This window comes from Microchirus variegatus (assembly GCF_963457635.1).
Source record: "Microchirus variegatus genome assembly, chromosome: 9".
NCBI classification, from domain to species: domain Eukaryota; kingdom Metazoa; phylum Chordata; class Actinopteri; order Pleuronectiformes; family Soleidae; genus Microchirus; species Microchirus variegatus.
In genome coordinates this window covers 2,745,265-2,760,264 of record NC_139810.1, presented here as the reverse complement: position 1 = coordinate 2,760,264, position 15,000 = coordinate 2,745,265, and the positions used below count along the sequence as shown (strand labels likewise).

Below are 15,000 nucleotides of genomic sequence, written 5' to 3'. Positions count from 1 at the left end.
GTGTGTGTGTGTGTGTGTGTGCGCGCGGTACCATATCTGCTCAGGGATCTGGTGAAGGTGAAGGAGTTTGCGATGTTGTACGCAGAAACCTGCTTCTGGACCAACGCCACCAAAGAGCCGTCTGTTACCTAGCAACGAAGAGCAACACCTCAATCAGCTGTATGTGTGTGTGTGTGTGTGTGTGCGCATATATGTGTGTGTGTGTGTGTGTGTGTACCTGATAGTGAGCCAGTGTGTTCAGTCTCTTCCAGTCACTCTCGATCTTTGTGGTCACGTCTTCGTCCTGCAGGATGATCCGGGTCAGTCGACCCTGACGCCATTCTGACAACACACACACACACACACACACAGATGATGAAGATGACATCTCTTTAAAATGTAGGTACGTGTGTGTGTGTGTGTGTGTGTGCGTAGTGGGCGTGGTTACCCAGGTCCATGTCGTCGGCCTGTGGTCTCTGTGAGAAGGGGATTCCTTTGTAAACGGCGTCCAGGAGTTTGTCTTTGACCTGCGTCACCGTGTCACAGTTCAGAACCTTCACCGGAACCTCCGTCCCCGCCTCGCCCTCCGGAGGGATGCACATCAGCGTCTGAGGGGGGCGGAGCAACGTCTGTCACTCATCGTTACGCGGCGATTACGCAGCAACGGTATTCAGTACTGTGTGTGTGTGTGCGTGTGTGTGTGTGTGTTACCAGCTGTTTGTAGTCGATCTGTTGTCGGATCAGTTTGTCTTCACTCAGCGAATAACGAGCTTCTCCTGTGATGGCGTCGATCGGTCCTTTCTCCATCTGCTGCTTGATGGCGCAGTAGAGCATGAAGAGAGGCTCGCCAGCACACTCCTGACACACACACACACACACACACACATCAGTAACCGGGCCTCCATCCGTTTTAAGGACAGAAGGAAAGGAAAGCTTACCTTGAGGAAACGATGCAGCAGGAAAGTGAACCAGTTTGTCAACATCTTCTCAGCGACCGACTCTGTCCTGCACGTCAGAGGTCAAAGGTCAGGTCAGCACCATCTTACTTAATATTACACATACGTTATATGGAGACTGTGGACGATGATGTCATAAATGAGGGGGGCGGGGCTACCGACCTCCTCAGCAGCAGTTTGGGATGGTTCCTGTTCTCCAGGTTCTTCTCGATCAGGTCAGCGAGCAGCTGTTTCAGCACCACTGTGGCGTATTCCATACGACCCTGAACGCAACACCGCGTGTCATTAGTGAACACCGGTTAACACAGATCACTTAACCGTAAATAACCCTTATTCTCTGTTATTAACAGTTATTAACAGTTATTAACATATAACTTTATTAACAGCTAACAACTGTTATTAGCAGTTATGAACAGATAACCTAACATTATTAAGAATTATTAACAGATAACCTAACGTTATTAACAGTTATTAACTGATAACTGTTAATATTAACTTATTAACTGTTATTAACAGTTTATAACAGTTATAAACAGTTATTAACATATACCTTTATTAACAGATAACAACCGTTACTAACAGATAACCTAACGTTAATAACAGTTATTAACCGATAACTGTTAATATTAACTTATTATCTGTTATTAACAGTTTATAACAGATAACTTAACATTAATAACAGTTATTAACTGATAACTGTTAATATAACTTTTTTATAACAGTTATTAACAGTTATTAACAGTCATTAACATATAACTTAATCATTATTAACAGATAACTTAACCTTTATTAACAGTTATTAACATATAACTTAACAGTTATCAACGGTTAGTAACAGATAACTGAAATAACTGAACCATTATGAACCAACCGTTATTATCCATTATTAGCAGTTATTAACATATTATTAAGCATCTATAAACACTTAAAGACAACTAACCCATCTATTAACATTTTTTTTTAAATGTATCTAACATTAACCAGTTATTACAGTTATTATGAAAATAACTAACAGTTAATTAACTTTAATCCATGGATATTAGCGGTTAACAGGTGTGTTGCTAACATATCAAATGAAGTCATTTAAACCGTTTCTGAACAGATGTGAAAGGTCAGAGTTCAGGCACCTGCAGAGCGGCCATCAGCAGCGACGCCACGTTCCCTCTGTCTCTCATGGAGAACGACCTTTGACCTTCCAGAGTGTGGATGAAGGTGAGCAGGAACATCTTGTTGTTGAGCAGTTGACTGAAGAGACGCAGCGCCTTCTCCACGTTAGCTGGAGACTGAAACACACACAGTTCACTGTTGACCTCTGACCTCTCTCTGTGTGTGTGTGTGTGTGTGTGTGTGTGTGTGTGTGTGTGTGTGTGTGCGCGAGTTAAACCTACGTCCAGCTCCTTCAGCACCGGGTGCTCCTCGATACCCGGGAACATGACTCTCATGGTGTAGGTCCGATACTCCAGGAAGGGAATCTTGACTCCGTCCATGTCGTTGGTCAGTTCCTGGATGTCGGTCTGAAGCTCAGCAAACGCTGAGTCACACAAATGTACGTTAGCTTGTACGTTAGCTTGTACGTTAGCTTGTACGTTAACTCACAGATGTTTCCAAGTGCATCGATCAGTGTGAATAACAACAGTGGATCCGTACCCTCCTTGCACTCTAGCGCCACCCGGCTCTCCAGGTTGTCCATCTGCAGCTGCAGACGCTTCAGGGTGCGGTCTGCGTCGCGCGTCTTCCTCTTGTAGGCGATCAACACGGCGATGATGGCGATGAGCAGGACGCCGCCGCCCGCTCCGATGCCGATGATGGCGGGAAGAGTCAGCGCGCTGTCCGAGTAGATGTGCAGCGTTCCCGGAGAATATTCCAGACCGCCCACCAGGATCTACAGAGAGGGAGAGAGGGAGAGAGCGTTGTCACGGCAACATGAGAGACAAGTAACAAGAACCAAAGAAACAACCAGAAACAACAATAAACTGTGTGTGAATGTGTGTGAATGTGCGTGTGAATGTGTATGAATGTGTGTGTGAATGTGAATGAATATGTGTGAATGTATGTGAATGTGTGGAATGCTGTGTGAATGTGTGGAATGCTGTGTGAATGTGTGTGTATATGCGTGTGAATGTATGTGAATATGTGGAATGTGTGGAATGTGTGTGAATGTGTGAAATGTGTGTGAATGGGTGTGAATGTGTGTGAATGTGTGAAATGTGTGTGAATGGGTGTGAATGTGTGTGAATGTATGTGAATGTGTGTGAATGTGTGTGAATAGGTGTGAATATGTGTGAATGTATGTGAATGCATGTGAATGTGTGTGAATGTATGTGCATGCGTGTGAATGTGTGTGAATGTGTATGAATGCTGTGTGAAGGTATGTGAATGCATGTCAATGTGTGTGAATGTGTGTGAATAGGTGTGAATGTGTGTGCATGTGAGTGATTGTGTATGAATGCAATGTGAATGTGTGTGTGAATGAATGTGAATGTGTGTGATTGTGTATGAATGCTGTGTGAATGGGTGTGTGAATGTATGTGAATGTGTGTGAATGTGTGTGAATGCGGTGTGTGTGAATGTGTGTGAATGCTGTGTGAATGTGTGTGTGAATGTGTGTGAATGTGTGTGAATGCGGTGTGTGTGAATGTATGTGAATGTGTGTGTGAATGTGTGTGTGAATGTGTGTGAATGTGTGTGTGAATGTGTGTGTGAATGCGGTGTGAGAATCAGGACGAGATGACCTGTAAATCAAAATGTAAACAAACTTTCTCTCTTCTTTGTTCGTTCATTCATCGAACTCTTGCTCTGGTGTTTTTTTATGAAAGAGGCGGGGCTTAGGCACTCACCATGACACGCTGCTCTCCAGTTAAATCCGGCGAATCACAGAGCAGCTGGTTCTCTGACACGGTCAGCTGACACGGAGACTCTCCAATCAGAACTGTGTAGTTCAGACGGTTGTTACCGGGAGTGGGCGGGACCAGGTTCTTACCCTGACACACACACACACACACCGTTAGACCACACCTCCTCCTCACCTCATTTCTTCTTCGTCACTTCCTGTTTTCACTCTCACCTTCAGGATGATGGGTGACCCCGGTTTGACCTCCAGGATTCCAGAGTTTCCCAGGGCGTCAAAGGTCGGGTTGGGGTAGTGCATGAAGGGGGTGGAGTTTAGGACGAGCAGTGACGACACCTGGACAGGAACAGGAAGGAAACGGGTCATTTTTCATGCTTGACTTCCTCCAGAGTAATCTGACTACTTTACCGAGCACTGACCTGGTCAAAGATGAAGCCAAACTCATCGGGGCGCAGCGCCCCCTCTGGTGGGTGGGGTTTACTGTAAACCAGTCCAGGAGCCAAACAGGTCATGGTGCTGTCATTGACGATGGAGCACAACTGAGCAGAGAAGAAGACTGAGATTAAAGCTCCACTCAGCAACTAATGACCCCGCCCCCTCCACAGAGACCCGCCCCCAAATCACTGGAAGTCATTAGTGTAATTATTATGTAATTATAACACCAACACACATGTAATGTGTTCATGTGTTCAAGCTTCATGTACTCATATTTCATGTATTCAAGTGTTCATATGTTCATGTGTTACGGTTTCATGGGTTCATGTTTCATGTGTTTATGTATTCATGTGTTACTGTTTCATGTGTTCATGTATTCATATTTCATGTGTTCATGTTTCATGTATTCATATTTCATGTATTCATGTGTTACGGTTTCATGGGTTCATGTTTCATGTATTCATGTGTTACTGTTTCATGTGTTCATGTGTTCATGTGTTCATGTATTCATGGGTTCATGTTTCATGTGTTCCGGTTTCATGGGTTCATGTTTCATGTGTTACTGTTTCATGTGTTCATGTGTTACGGTTTCATGTATTCATGTGTTTCATGTGTTCATGTTTCATGTGTTCATGTTTCATGTTTCATGTATTCATCTCATGCTTACATTGCTCGTTTCCACTCCTCCGTACTTTGCTCGGACTTTGGGTTCTTGAATCGTCTGCAGGTTTGTTCCTGTTACTGTAATCACTGTACTGCCACTACACACACACACACACACACACACACACACACAGATTATTGATTGAGTTATTGATGACAGGTTATTCATGATTGATTGACGGCTCAGGATTTACTTCAGGATGGTCCAGTTGGGTTCGATGCCGCTGATCGTCGGGTCTTCAGTGTAAATATATCTGGTCTCTAAACTCGTCACCTCCGCTCTGTCAATCATCAGACGGATGGGGGCGGGGCCAGAGCCTGACAGGGAGGCGGGCGTTATGCAGATTATTTCCCGATTGGTCCGTCTGAAAGAGGAGGGGCGAGGGTGTTTTACTGTGATACGCAAATATGTCATTTGAGAGCGTGGAGGATCCACTCACTTGACGAACAAACACTCCTCCTTGTCGATGAAGACGCTGACGCTGCTGCCGGCGTCCAGGTATCGGCCCGTCACCTTTAACCTGGTTCCCCCGGAGACGGGACCCTTCTCAGGCCAAACGCGGCTGAAGACGGGGCTCTGGAACCAAGAAAGAGTCGTCACGCGATCGGCCGACGAACCGCGCTCTCCCACATGCCACAAGACAAACGCTAGCACTAACCACGAAAGAGTACGTCTGCGTGGACAGGGTCCGATACTCGGCGCTGCAGACGCCGATGCAGAGCTCCACGGGGCCACCAGGGGAGTGAGGGAGGAGCGCTTCGGCCATGTCGCACACAATCCTGCACACACACACACACACACACACACACACGGTCAGAGGACAGCGCTCACAACATGCTGGCTAACATGCTAACATGCTAACACACTCACTGACCTCTCAGCGCTGATGTACTGTGAGGGGACGGGGTTACAGCGGACGCCGGCCACCTGGACGTGAGCGATCTCCTTCACCTGCAGACCCAGGTTCTCTCCCTCGATGGTGACCCGGGTACCGCCCTCACGAGGTCCTGTCAGCGGGTCGATCTGAGGGGGAGGAGCAAGTGTCAGGGGGGAGGAGCAAGTGTCAGGAGGGAGGAAAGGGAGGAGCAAGTATCAGGGGGGAGGAGCAAGTGTCAGGAGGGAGGAGCAAGTGTGAGGAGCGAGTGTCAGGAGGGAGGAGCAAGTGTGAGGGGGGAGGAGCAAGTGTGAGGAGGGAGGAGCAAGTGTCAGGGGGAGGAGCAAGTGTCAGGAGGGAGGAGGGAGGGGCAAGTGTCAGAGGGGAGGAGCAAGTGTCAGGATGGAGGAGAGGGAGGAGCAAGTGCCAGAGGGGAGGAGCAAGTGTGAGGAGGGAGGAGCAAGTGTCAGGAAGGAGGAGCAAGTGTCAGAGGGGAGGAGCAAGTGTCAGGAAGGAGGAGGGAGGAGGAGCAGAAGTCAGGAGGGAGGAGCGAGAGTTAGGAGGGAGGCTCAGGCTCAGCGCCTCCCTCCTACACTCTTCTAGGAGGGAGGAGCAAGGGTGAGGAGGGAGGAGCAAGTGTCAGGAAGGAGGAACAAGTGTCAGGACGGAGGAGCGAGAGTCAGGAGGGAGGAGCAAGTGTCAGGAGGGAGGAGAGGGAGGAGCAAGTGTCGGGGGGGAGGAGCAAGTGTGAGGAGGGAGGAGCGAGTGTCATGTGTGACTGACAGTTGGCTGTGGTCTGTGTAGCAGTGAATATAACTGGACCAATGACAGTCATGATACTGAAAAGATGGCTCCGCCCACACTTTAAGTCAGGAAACAGGAAGTGAGTCAGAGGTCACGTGACCACGGCGTTCTCACCTTGGTGATGCGTGGGTGGCTACAGCGCAGGTTGTGTCGACCGTGGTACATCCAGTTGTCTTCGGGGGCGGGGCAATGCTGCTGCAGGAGACACTTCCTGGTTTCCGTGCACCAGCCGCACTCGAACGCAACGGCCGCTTTGAGACACTGACCACAGCTGGAGCGCTGAGCCTCACACTTGTACAGCAACGCTGAGCACACGCACACACACACACACACACACACACACACTCAGTGACACCGTCAGCTTCAGTGAGTCAACCAATCATTGTCTTGTGGGCGGAGCCTGTGTTACCTTTCATGGATGCAGGTTTGTCGATGAAGAAGTCTCCGTCCCAGACGATGGAAAAGTCCACAGGGAGGTCACCCACTTCATCACCCTCATACCAGTACTGCAGACACACACACACACACACACACACACACACACACACACACACACACACACACACACACACACACACAGTTATGAATATTGTCACCCTTGAGGTTCTGCAGAACAGATCTCTTGGTTGTTGCTGCACACACAGCAGGTTGTCATGGTGGCTTCAGGTCTCCATGGTAACCAATATAAAGCAGTCAGAGAAACAGAATGGATTCAGAGCATTTTATCTGTGTGTGTGTGTGTGTTGTGTGTGTGTGTGAGTCTGTGTGTGTCTGTTTGTGCGTGTGTCTGTCTGTGTGTGAGTCTGTGTGTGTGTATCTGTGTGTCTGTCTGTGTGTGTGTCTATCTGTGTGTGTGTTTGTGTGTCCGTGTGTGTCTGTGTATGTGTGTGTGTGTTTGTGTCTGTCTGTGTGTGTGTGTCTGTGTGTGTCTATGTATGTCTGTGTGTGTCTGTGTTTGTGTGTGAGTCTGTCTGTGTGTGTGTCTGTCTGTGTGTTTGTGTGTGTCTGTATGTGTGTGAGTGTGTGTCTGTCTGTGTGTGTGTGTTTGTCTGTCTGTGTGTGTCTGTCTGTGTGTGCCTGTGTGCGTCTGATTGTGTGTCTATCTGCGTGATGTGTGTGTCTGAGTGTGTGTTTGTGTCTGTCTGTGTCTGTCTGCGTGATGTGTGTGTTTGGGTCTGTGTGTGAGTGTGTTTGCGTGTATGTTTGTGTGTGTCTGTCTGCATGATGTGTGCGTCTGTGTGTGTGTGTTCTCCAGTGTGACCACTAGATGTCACACTGACTCATCAGATGACTTGGACTTTTCCTCCAGTCCACTTGGTGGCAGTAACTCTTCTCTGTGACATCACAATGACGTCATCACAGAACGATGATGTCATCAGATCAGATCAAGAGCATTTTAAAGGTGTGTGTGTGTGTGTGTGTGGAGTGGGAGCAGCAGCAGCAGTGCATGCTGGGTAGTCGCGGCGCGTCTCACCGAGGTGTTCTGACACTGAATGCACGACGAGTTGAAGCGGACGGCAGGAATCCTCTGAACTTTGCCCTGGATGTTAAACACACACTCGTAGTTCTTCTGACCCGACTGAGGCTGCGGCAGGTTACGAGCTCGCAACGTGATTGGACGAACCATCCCGGCCGGGACCAGGATGTCAGAGGTCGGGAGGATCTGAGGACAACCCTGTGGGGGGGGGGGTGGGGGAGAGAGGGGAGAGAGGGAGTTTATTTACACTGAAACACAACCAGCACTTTTCAAAATAAAATACTTTTTATTTCATGTGTCTGAACTGGATGAATATAGTGGAGACGAAACACACACACACACACATACTTCTCTGTGTGTGTGTGTGTGTGTCAGTAATGGACAGCTGGTGACAGATCCAGGCTGTGGAGCTTCCTGGGGATGCTGGCAACACACACACACACACACCCCCCCCCCCCACACACACACACACACACACACACACACACACGGTCTCTCACTGAGGTGAAACCTTTATTAACGAGCGTCCCCACGGTAATTAATTACCGTGTGAGTGACAGGAAGACCATTATCTCCACAGGAAGTGGATCAGAGCACAGCGGACACCACCATGACTGTGTGTGTGTGTGTGTGTGTGTGTGTGTGTGTGTGTGTGTGTGTGTGTGTGTGTGTGTGTGTGTGTGTGTGTGTGTGTGTGTGTGTGTGTGAGTGTGTGTGTGTGAACCGTCCATCACTTTCCCACTCTAAAAATCCTCCTGTTTAATCTTAATTAAAGGGCAGTTCCACCACGTTCACACACACAGACACACACACACACACACACAGCCATTTCACTGCTGTTGCTGTGGAGACATGTTCTCTCTCTGCTGCTGCTAAGCCCCGCCTCCCTCTGAGGAAAGAGACGGTCTGGTCGACAGGGGATTTCCCACTGTTGCCTAGCAACATAGCTGCAACTGGACGTGGGACAGATCTTCATCTTCATCATCATATTCATCATCATCTTCATATTCATCATCATCATCTTCATCACTTTCATCGTCACCATCTTCGGTATCATCATCTTCATCTTCACATGCATCATCTTCATCAGTGTGGTGCTATGAATCCTGGGATTGGAAATGATTTACCTGTTGGATGGAAGGAGGAGGAGCCTGTGGAGCGGGGAGGCGGGGCCTAAATGGAGAGCCAGCTGATGGCTCAGTGGTGCTGAGTTCACTGACAGTGGGACAATTGATACTTCACATTGTGAAGAAGGAGGCCTTTGATTTGAAGGAGAAACAGGAAATTATGTCACCACACCCCCCCCCCCTCCTCCTCTCGTCTATTAGTCTAACTGCCGGGAAATTAACATTAATTACTGTGATCGGATGCTTTTGTGTCAATTAAGTGGCTTTTCATCTCCCATTAACCAATTAACCAATGAAACCATCAGTGAGTCATCATGACGACGAGACACCAACACACACACACACACACACACACACACACACACACACGGCTCCAAGCTCGCCTCCACTGATGGGATAATGAGCAGAGCCAGAGCACATGATCGTCATGGTAACGCTGTGACGCTGCTTCAGCCTCGTCTTCAGCCTTGGTACAGTAAAAACACTGTGTGTGTGTGTGTGTGTGTGTACCTCCATGTTGCTCACTCGTCCCTCCTGAAAGGAACAGTCCTGCAGGTTGTTGGTGCAGGTGTGACGATATTTACACCAGTGACATGGAAACACACTGCTCACACAGGAAGTACACCTGAGACAGAGAGAGAGCGAGCTAGTGAGAGAGGGTGCTAATATCTGCTAACATCAGCTTCTAACATCAACTAACATCAGATGCTAACATCAGGTGCTATCATCAACTAACAACAGCTAACATCATCAACTAACATCAGATAACAAAAGATGCTAATATCATCAGCTGCTAACATCAACTCACATCAGATAACATCAGCTGACATCAACTAACAACAGCTAACATCAGCTGCTATCATCAAATAACATCAGCTAACATCAGATGCTAATATCAGCTGCTATCATCAACTAACATCAGCTAACATCAGATGCTAATATCAGCTGCTATCATCAACTTACATGAGCTAACATCAGCTGCTAACATCAACTAACTTCAGCTAACATCAGGTGCTATCATCAACTAACAACAGCTAACATCCGCTAACATCAGATGCTAATATCAGCTGCCAACATCAACTAACATCAGCTAACATCAGCTGCTATCATCAACTAACATCAGCTAACATCAGATGCTAATATCAGCTGCTAACATCAGCTAACATCAGATGTAAACAGGTCACATGACTCTACAGCAGTGACATAAACACTTTAATTTATTTTTCTTTACGTTAAGGTTCTAAAATCATTCAGTTTGAAAGATACAGACCTGTAACCATGGTAACCACACAGATTTACTCAAGTTAAAAAAATCTGTAAACACAACCCTGACCCCTGACCCCAACAGGAGAGGACGAGTGTCCAGACTTACGAGTCGAGCACAGAGCAGTTGTAGTAGATGAAGTTGGTGCTGATGAATTTCTGATTTGTTTCTGTGGATCGAAGACTGAGCTGAACCACACGCTGCTCACCTGTAATGACATCATCACACACTTCAGCCAATCAGCTGTCAGCACGACAACACCTGTCTCTGCGTGTGTGTGTGAGTGTGTCTCACCAGGGGAGTGTGTGTGTGTGTTTGTGGGCAGCTCTCTCAGTGATGGTGACACACACACCACCTGACCGTCCTCCTTCACCTCGGCGCTGCTTTCACTCAGGTCCTCAAATACACAGGAGACGCCGCCGCTCAGAGCAGGAACATTCTGCACCCGTATGGTCAACTGCACAGAGGTCAAAGGTCAAACACTCATATTTCATATTTCTTCAGAGCTGTGTGTGTGTGTGTGTGTGTGTGTTCACACCTGTGTGGGTGGTGATGTGACGGACATGTTGCTCGGGGTAACAGTGATGTCGACACACTGGTCCAGCTGAGTGTTAAAGTGCTGAGGCTCCTCCCACTTCTCACACGCTTCCTGTGTGGAACACCTGTGGGGAGAGGTCAAAGGTCAACACAAGCTAATTTTCTTCATTCAGTTATAAAAACATATCTTTTTGAATCATTGGTTTAATTTTGTACTTTTTTATATTTTAAGGTAAACAAAACGAATATTTTCTTATTTTAAAAAGTGTTATAAACAGTTTTTTAAAACAACAATAAAACAATTATGACACAAACAATATTTTATATTTATTAACAGTAAAACCATTGTTTTACTTTGGCTAACTTTAGCTGTCATTTGGCTAACTATAGCTGTCATATGGCTAACTTTAGCAGTTCTTCTGCTAACTATTGTTGTCATATGGCTAACTTTAGCAGTCATATGGCTAACTTCAGCTGTAGTATGGCTAAATTTAGCTGTAGTATGGCTAACTTTAGCTGTCATGTGGCTAACTGTAGCTGTAGTATGGCTAAATTTAGCGGCCATATGGCTAACTTCAGCTGTAGTATGGCTTACTTTAGCGGTCATATGGCTAACTTCAGCTGTAGTATGGCTAACTTTAGTTTGTGTGGCTAACTATAGCTGTAGTATGGCTAACTTTAGCGGTCATATTGCTAACTTTAGCTGTAGTATGACTAGATTTAGCTGTAGTATGGCTAGATTTAGCTGTAGTATTGCTTACTTTAGCTCTCATGTGGCTAACTGTAGCTGTAGTATGGCTTCAGGTGTTGACAGATTTTCTGGCTAATATGTAGCTTATCTTTTTTTACCTTTACCTATTTAGGGCCAATATTCTGGCTCTTTTCATTTAGCTTTAGCTCTGGCTAGTATTTAGCTGTTTTGGGCTAAACTCCATCTGTTGCTGCTGTTAGCATCCCCCTCCTTTGTTGTGACATCATGTGACCTCTTTGTGGAGTTCTGGCTCCTGGCTACGTCAACCTGGTGACATCACACTGATGACATCACACTGATGACATCTCACTGATGACATCACACTGATGACATCACACTGATGACATCACACTGATGACATCACACTGATGACATCTCACTGATGACATCACACTGATGACATCACAGCAGGTCTTACTTGTTGAAGAGGACACACCATCCACAGTGAGGATCTCCAGATCCAAGACAGTCTGAGCAGCTGCTGTACTGATCACACGTCTCTACAGGAAGTCTGGTGACCTGCAGTAACACACACACACACACACACACACACACACACACACACACACACACACACACACACACACAGAAAATAAATGTACATTAATAAACATTTAAGTTAATTCATTATTAATGAATTGAAACATTATAATGTCTAGAGTGAGTGTGTGTGTGTGTGTGTGTGTGTGTGTGTGTGTGTGTGTGTGTGTGTGTGTGTGTGTGTGTGTGTGTGTGTGTGTGTGTGTGTGTGTGTGTGTTCTTGTACTTCCATACAGAGCGAGGACATTTTGACCTTGTGGGGACATTTTGTCTGGTCCTCACATTAAAGGGCTTTTCAAGTACTTAGACCTGGTTTTAGGTTTAGGTCAAAGGTTATGGACCAGAGAATGTATCGTGTCTATGTGTGTCCTCACTATGAATGAAGCACAAACACGTGTGTGTGTGTGTGTGTGAGAGAGAGAGAGAGAGAGAACACAGTGGATGCTCTGTTTCATTCAGACATTCACACTTGAATACACTTATTGTTTCTCTCTCTCTCTCCCTTTCACACACACACACACACACACACACACACACACACTGACCTCATTATCAGTCCACACTTCATTCACAAACCTGCTGACTCTGCAGTTTCATTCATTCATTCCTTCTTTGTTTCATGAGTTTCTATTGTTTCATTATTGATTTAAAGGCCACGCCCACTTTCTTGTAGGACACACCCCCAGTTCAGCTGCGGTGTATCGTTCTTCAGGCGATCGTGTCTCAATCTGTGTGTGTGTGTGTGTGTGTGTGTGTGTGTGTGTGTGTATCTGTGTGTGTGTGTGTGTGTCTCACCTGTCTGTCACTCAGCAGGTAGATGTATTGATGATCAGGACTGAACACCATGTCTCTGAGGATGGGTTTTCCCTCCACCACTGTCACCGTCTCATACAGCAAAGCATTCTGGGTCGGGGGCGGGATCCCATCCACACGGATCTGAAACACACACACACACACACACACACACACACACACACACACACACACACACACACACACACACACACACACACACAGATGACACTGGTTAGCATGTTGTTGTTATTGATAAATCGTGATGCTAGCACGTCACCAAATATGAGCACAAAATTCAAAATGGCCGACATCCCGTTGGGTTCAGAACATGTTCTGCTGGTCTGACCACAGGGGGCGCTGTCACACCGAGGCCGACATTTAGACAAGAAGAAGACGAGGAAGACGATGAAGAAGACAAAGAGGAAGAAGAAGAAGAAGAAGAAGAAGAAGATGAAGATGAAGATGACGAAGACGACAACGAAGGAGACAATGGAGAAGATGAAGACAACGAACAAGAAGAACGTGAAGAAGAACGTGAAGAAGAGGATGATGAAGGTGTTTTCCGTCACAAACACAGACCATAGAAGAAAAGACAAAGACGTTTTTCCTTCACCTGTTTGACATTTATCAAAATTCTGCCTCGACAACGTTTGTATTTCTCAGCGTAAACATGTTTTTGCAGCTTTGAGTGTTTTTTCTGCTGCTGCAGTGTCCTACTTTAACTCCTCCCCCCTCTGCTGAGTGAGTGAGAGAGAGAGAGAGAGAGAGGGACTGAGTGAGGGAGTGAGAGAGAGAGAGAGAGTGAGTAAGAGTGAGAGTGAGCTGGATTTTCTGCTGCTGCAGTGTCCTACTTTAACTCCTCCCCCCTCTGCTGAGTGAGTGAGAGAGAGAGAGAGAGAGAGGGACTGAGTGAGGGAGTGAGAGAGAGAGAGAGAGTGAGTAAGAGTGAGAGTGAGCTGGATTTTCTGCTGCTGCAGTGTCCTACTTTAACTCCTCCCCCCTCTGCTGAGCGAGTGAGAGAGAGAGAGAGAGAGAGGGACTGAGTGAGGGAGTGAGAGAGAGAGAGAGAGAGGGAGTGAGAGAGTGAGTAAGAGTGAGAGTGAGCTGGATTTTCTGCTGCTGCAGTGTCCTACTTTAACTCCTCCCCCCTCTCTGCTGTGTGTGTGTGTGTGTGTGTGAGCTCCTCTTCCTCTTCCTCACTTTCATCTGGATTTTATTATTCAAAGATTTAATTTCCATGTTTCATTCTTCATTCATTTCTTCATCTCTCTCTCTCTGACTCGGAGACGTTGGCGGTGCACAGAAAAACAGACAGAGTGAGACCTCGCAGTCTGACGACGTCACAGCTCCGCATCAACAGGCCGTGTGTGGTTGGTGGTTGAGGAAGTGACCTCTGACCTTTGACCTCTGACCCCCCCCTGGCTGGTTTTCCCAACTGTCTGTGCTTTGTTCCGTGTGCCCCCCCACACACACACACACACACTCCCTCTGTCTTTGACATGTGACCTTTGACCCCAGGTCAGTTTCCAGTTGAATTTCAATGAGATTTTAAATGAAACAAAGCAAAGATTCATATCAGGAAGAAGAAGAAGAAGAAGAAAACTAAACGATCATTTCTAATTACGTCTGTGTGTCGACATCCTATAATAATCCTATAATAACTGTTGATTAATGTCACTGAGAAATGATTCATTAGACTCACACACACACACACACACACACACACACACACACACACACACACACACACACACACACACACACACACACACACACACACACTCTCTAGGTATTATGTGACATTGGAATTACAGGCAGCTGGATGCAGGCCTCTCTCTCTGTGTCACACACCCACACACACACACACACACACACACACACACACACACACACACAAACACACACTCTCAGGTTCCTGCAGCTGTTGTTGCTTCTCTCGTCACATTTTC

General features: G+C 46.7%; 1 protein-coding gene across 1 annotated transcript in view; it reads right to left on the bottom strand.

The window, feature by feature from the left end:
- The window catches only part of plxna3 (plexin A3), a gene marked incomplete at both ends in the record, with an annotated part of 28,823 nt that overhangs the window by 2,046 nt on the left and 11,777 nt on the right, over positions 1-15,000 (bottom strand). Inside the window, 26 exons of the mRNA XM_083894541.1 lie at positions 32-128; positions 218-321; positions 428-587; positions 691-837; positions 918-984; positions 1,098-1,198; positions 2,063-2,218; positions 2,324-2,466; positions 2,583-2,817; positions 3,773-3,916; positions 4,000-4,119; positions 4,203-4,322; positions 4,886-4,979; positions 5,076-5,246; positions 5,322-5,458; positions 5,541-5,661; positions 5,757-5,905; positions 6,675-6,865; positions 6,970-7,066; positions 8,035-8,235; positions 9,675-9,789; positions 10,537-10,636; positions 10,723-10,885; positions 10,967-11,090; positions 12,135-12,235; positions 13,052-13,192. Coding sequence (XP_083750667.1) covers positions 32-128; positions 218-321; positions 428-587; positions 691-837; positions 918-984; positions 1,098-1,198; positions 2,063-2,218; positions 2,324-2,466; positions 2,583-2,817; positions 3,773-3,916; positions 4,000-4,119; positions 4,203-4,322; positions 4,886-4,979; positions 5,076-5,246; positions 5,322-5,458; positions 5,541-5,661; positions 5,757-5,905; positions 6,675-6,865; positions 6,970-7,066; positions 8,035-8,235; positions 9,675-9,789; positions 10,537-10,636; positions 10,723-10,885; positions 10,967-11,090; positions 12,135-12,235; positions 13,052-13,192 — 3,499 coding nt within the window. The remainder of the gene's footprint in view (positions 1-31; positions 129-217; positions 322-427; positions 588-690; positions 838-917; positions 985-1,097; positions 1,199-2,062; positions 2,219-2,323; positions 2,467-2,582; positions 2,818-3,772; positions 3,917-3,999; positions 4,120-4,202; positions 4,323-4,885; positions 4,980-5,075; positions 5,247-5,321; positions 5,459-5,540; positions 5,662-5,756; positions 5,906-6,674; positions 6,866-6,969; positions 7,067-8,034; positions 8,236-9,674; positions 9,790-10,536; positions 10,637-10,722; positions 10,886-10,966; positions 11,091-12,134; positions 12,236-13,051; positions 13,193-15,000) is intronic.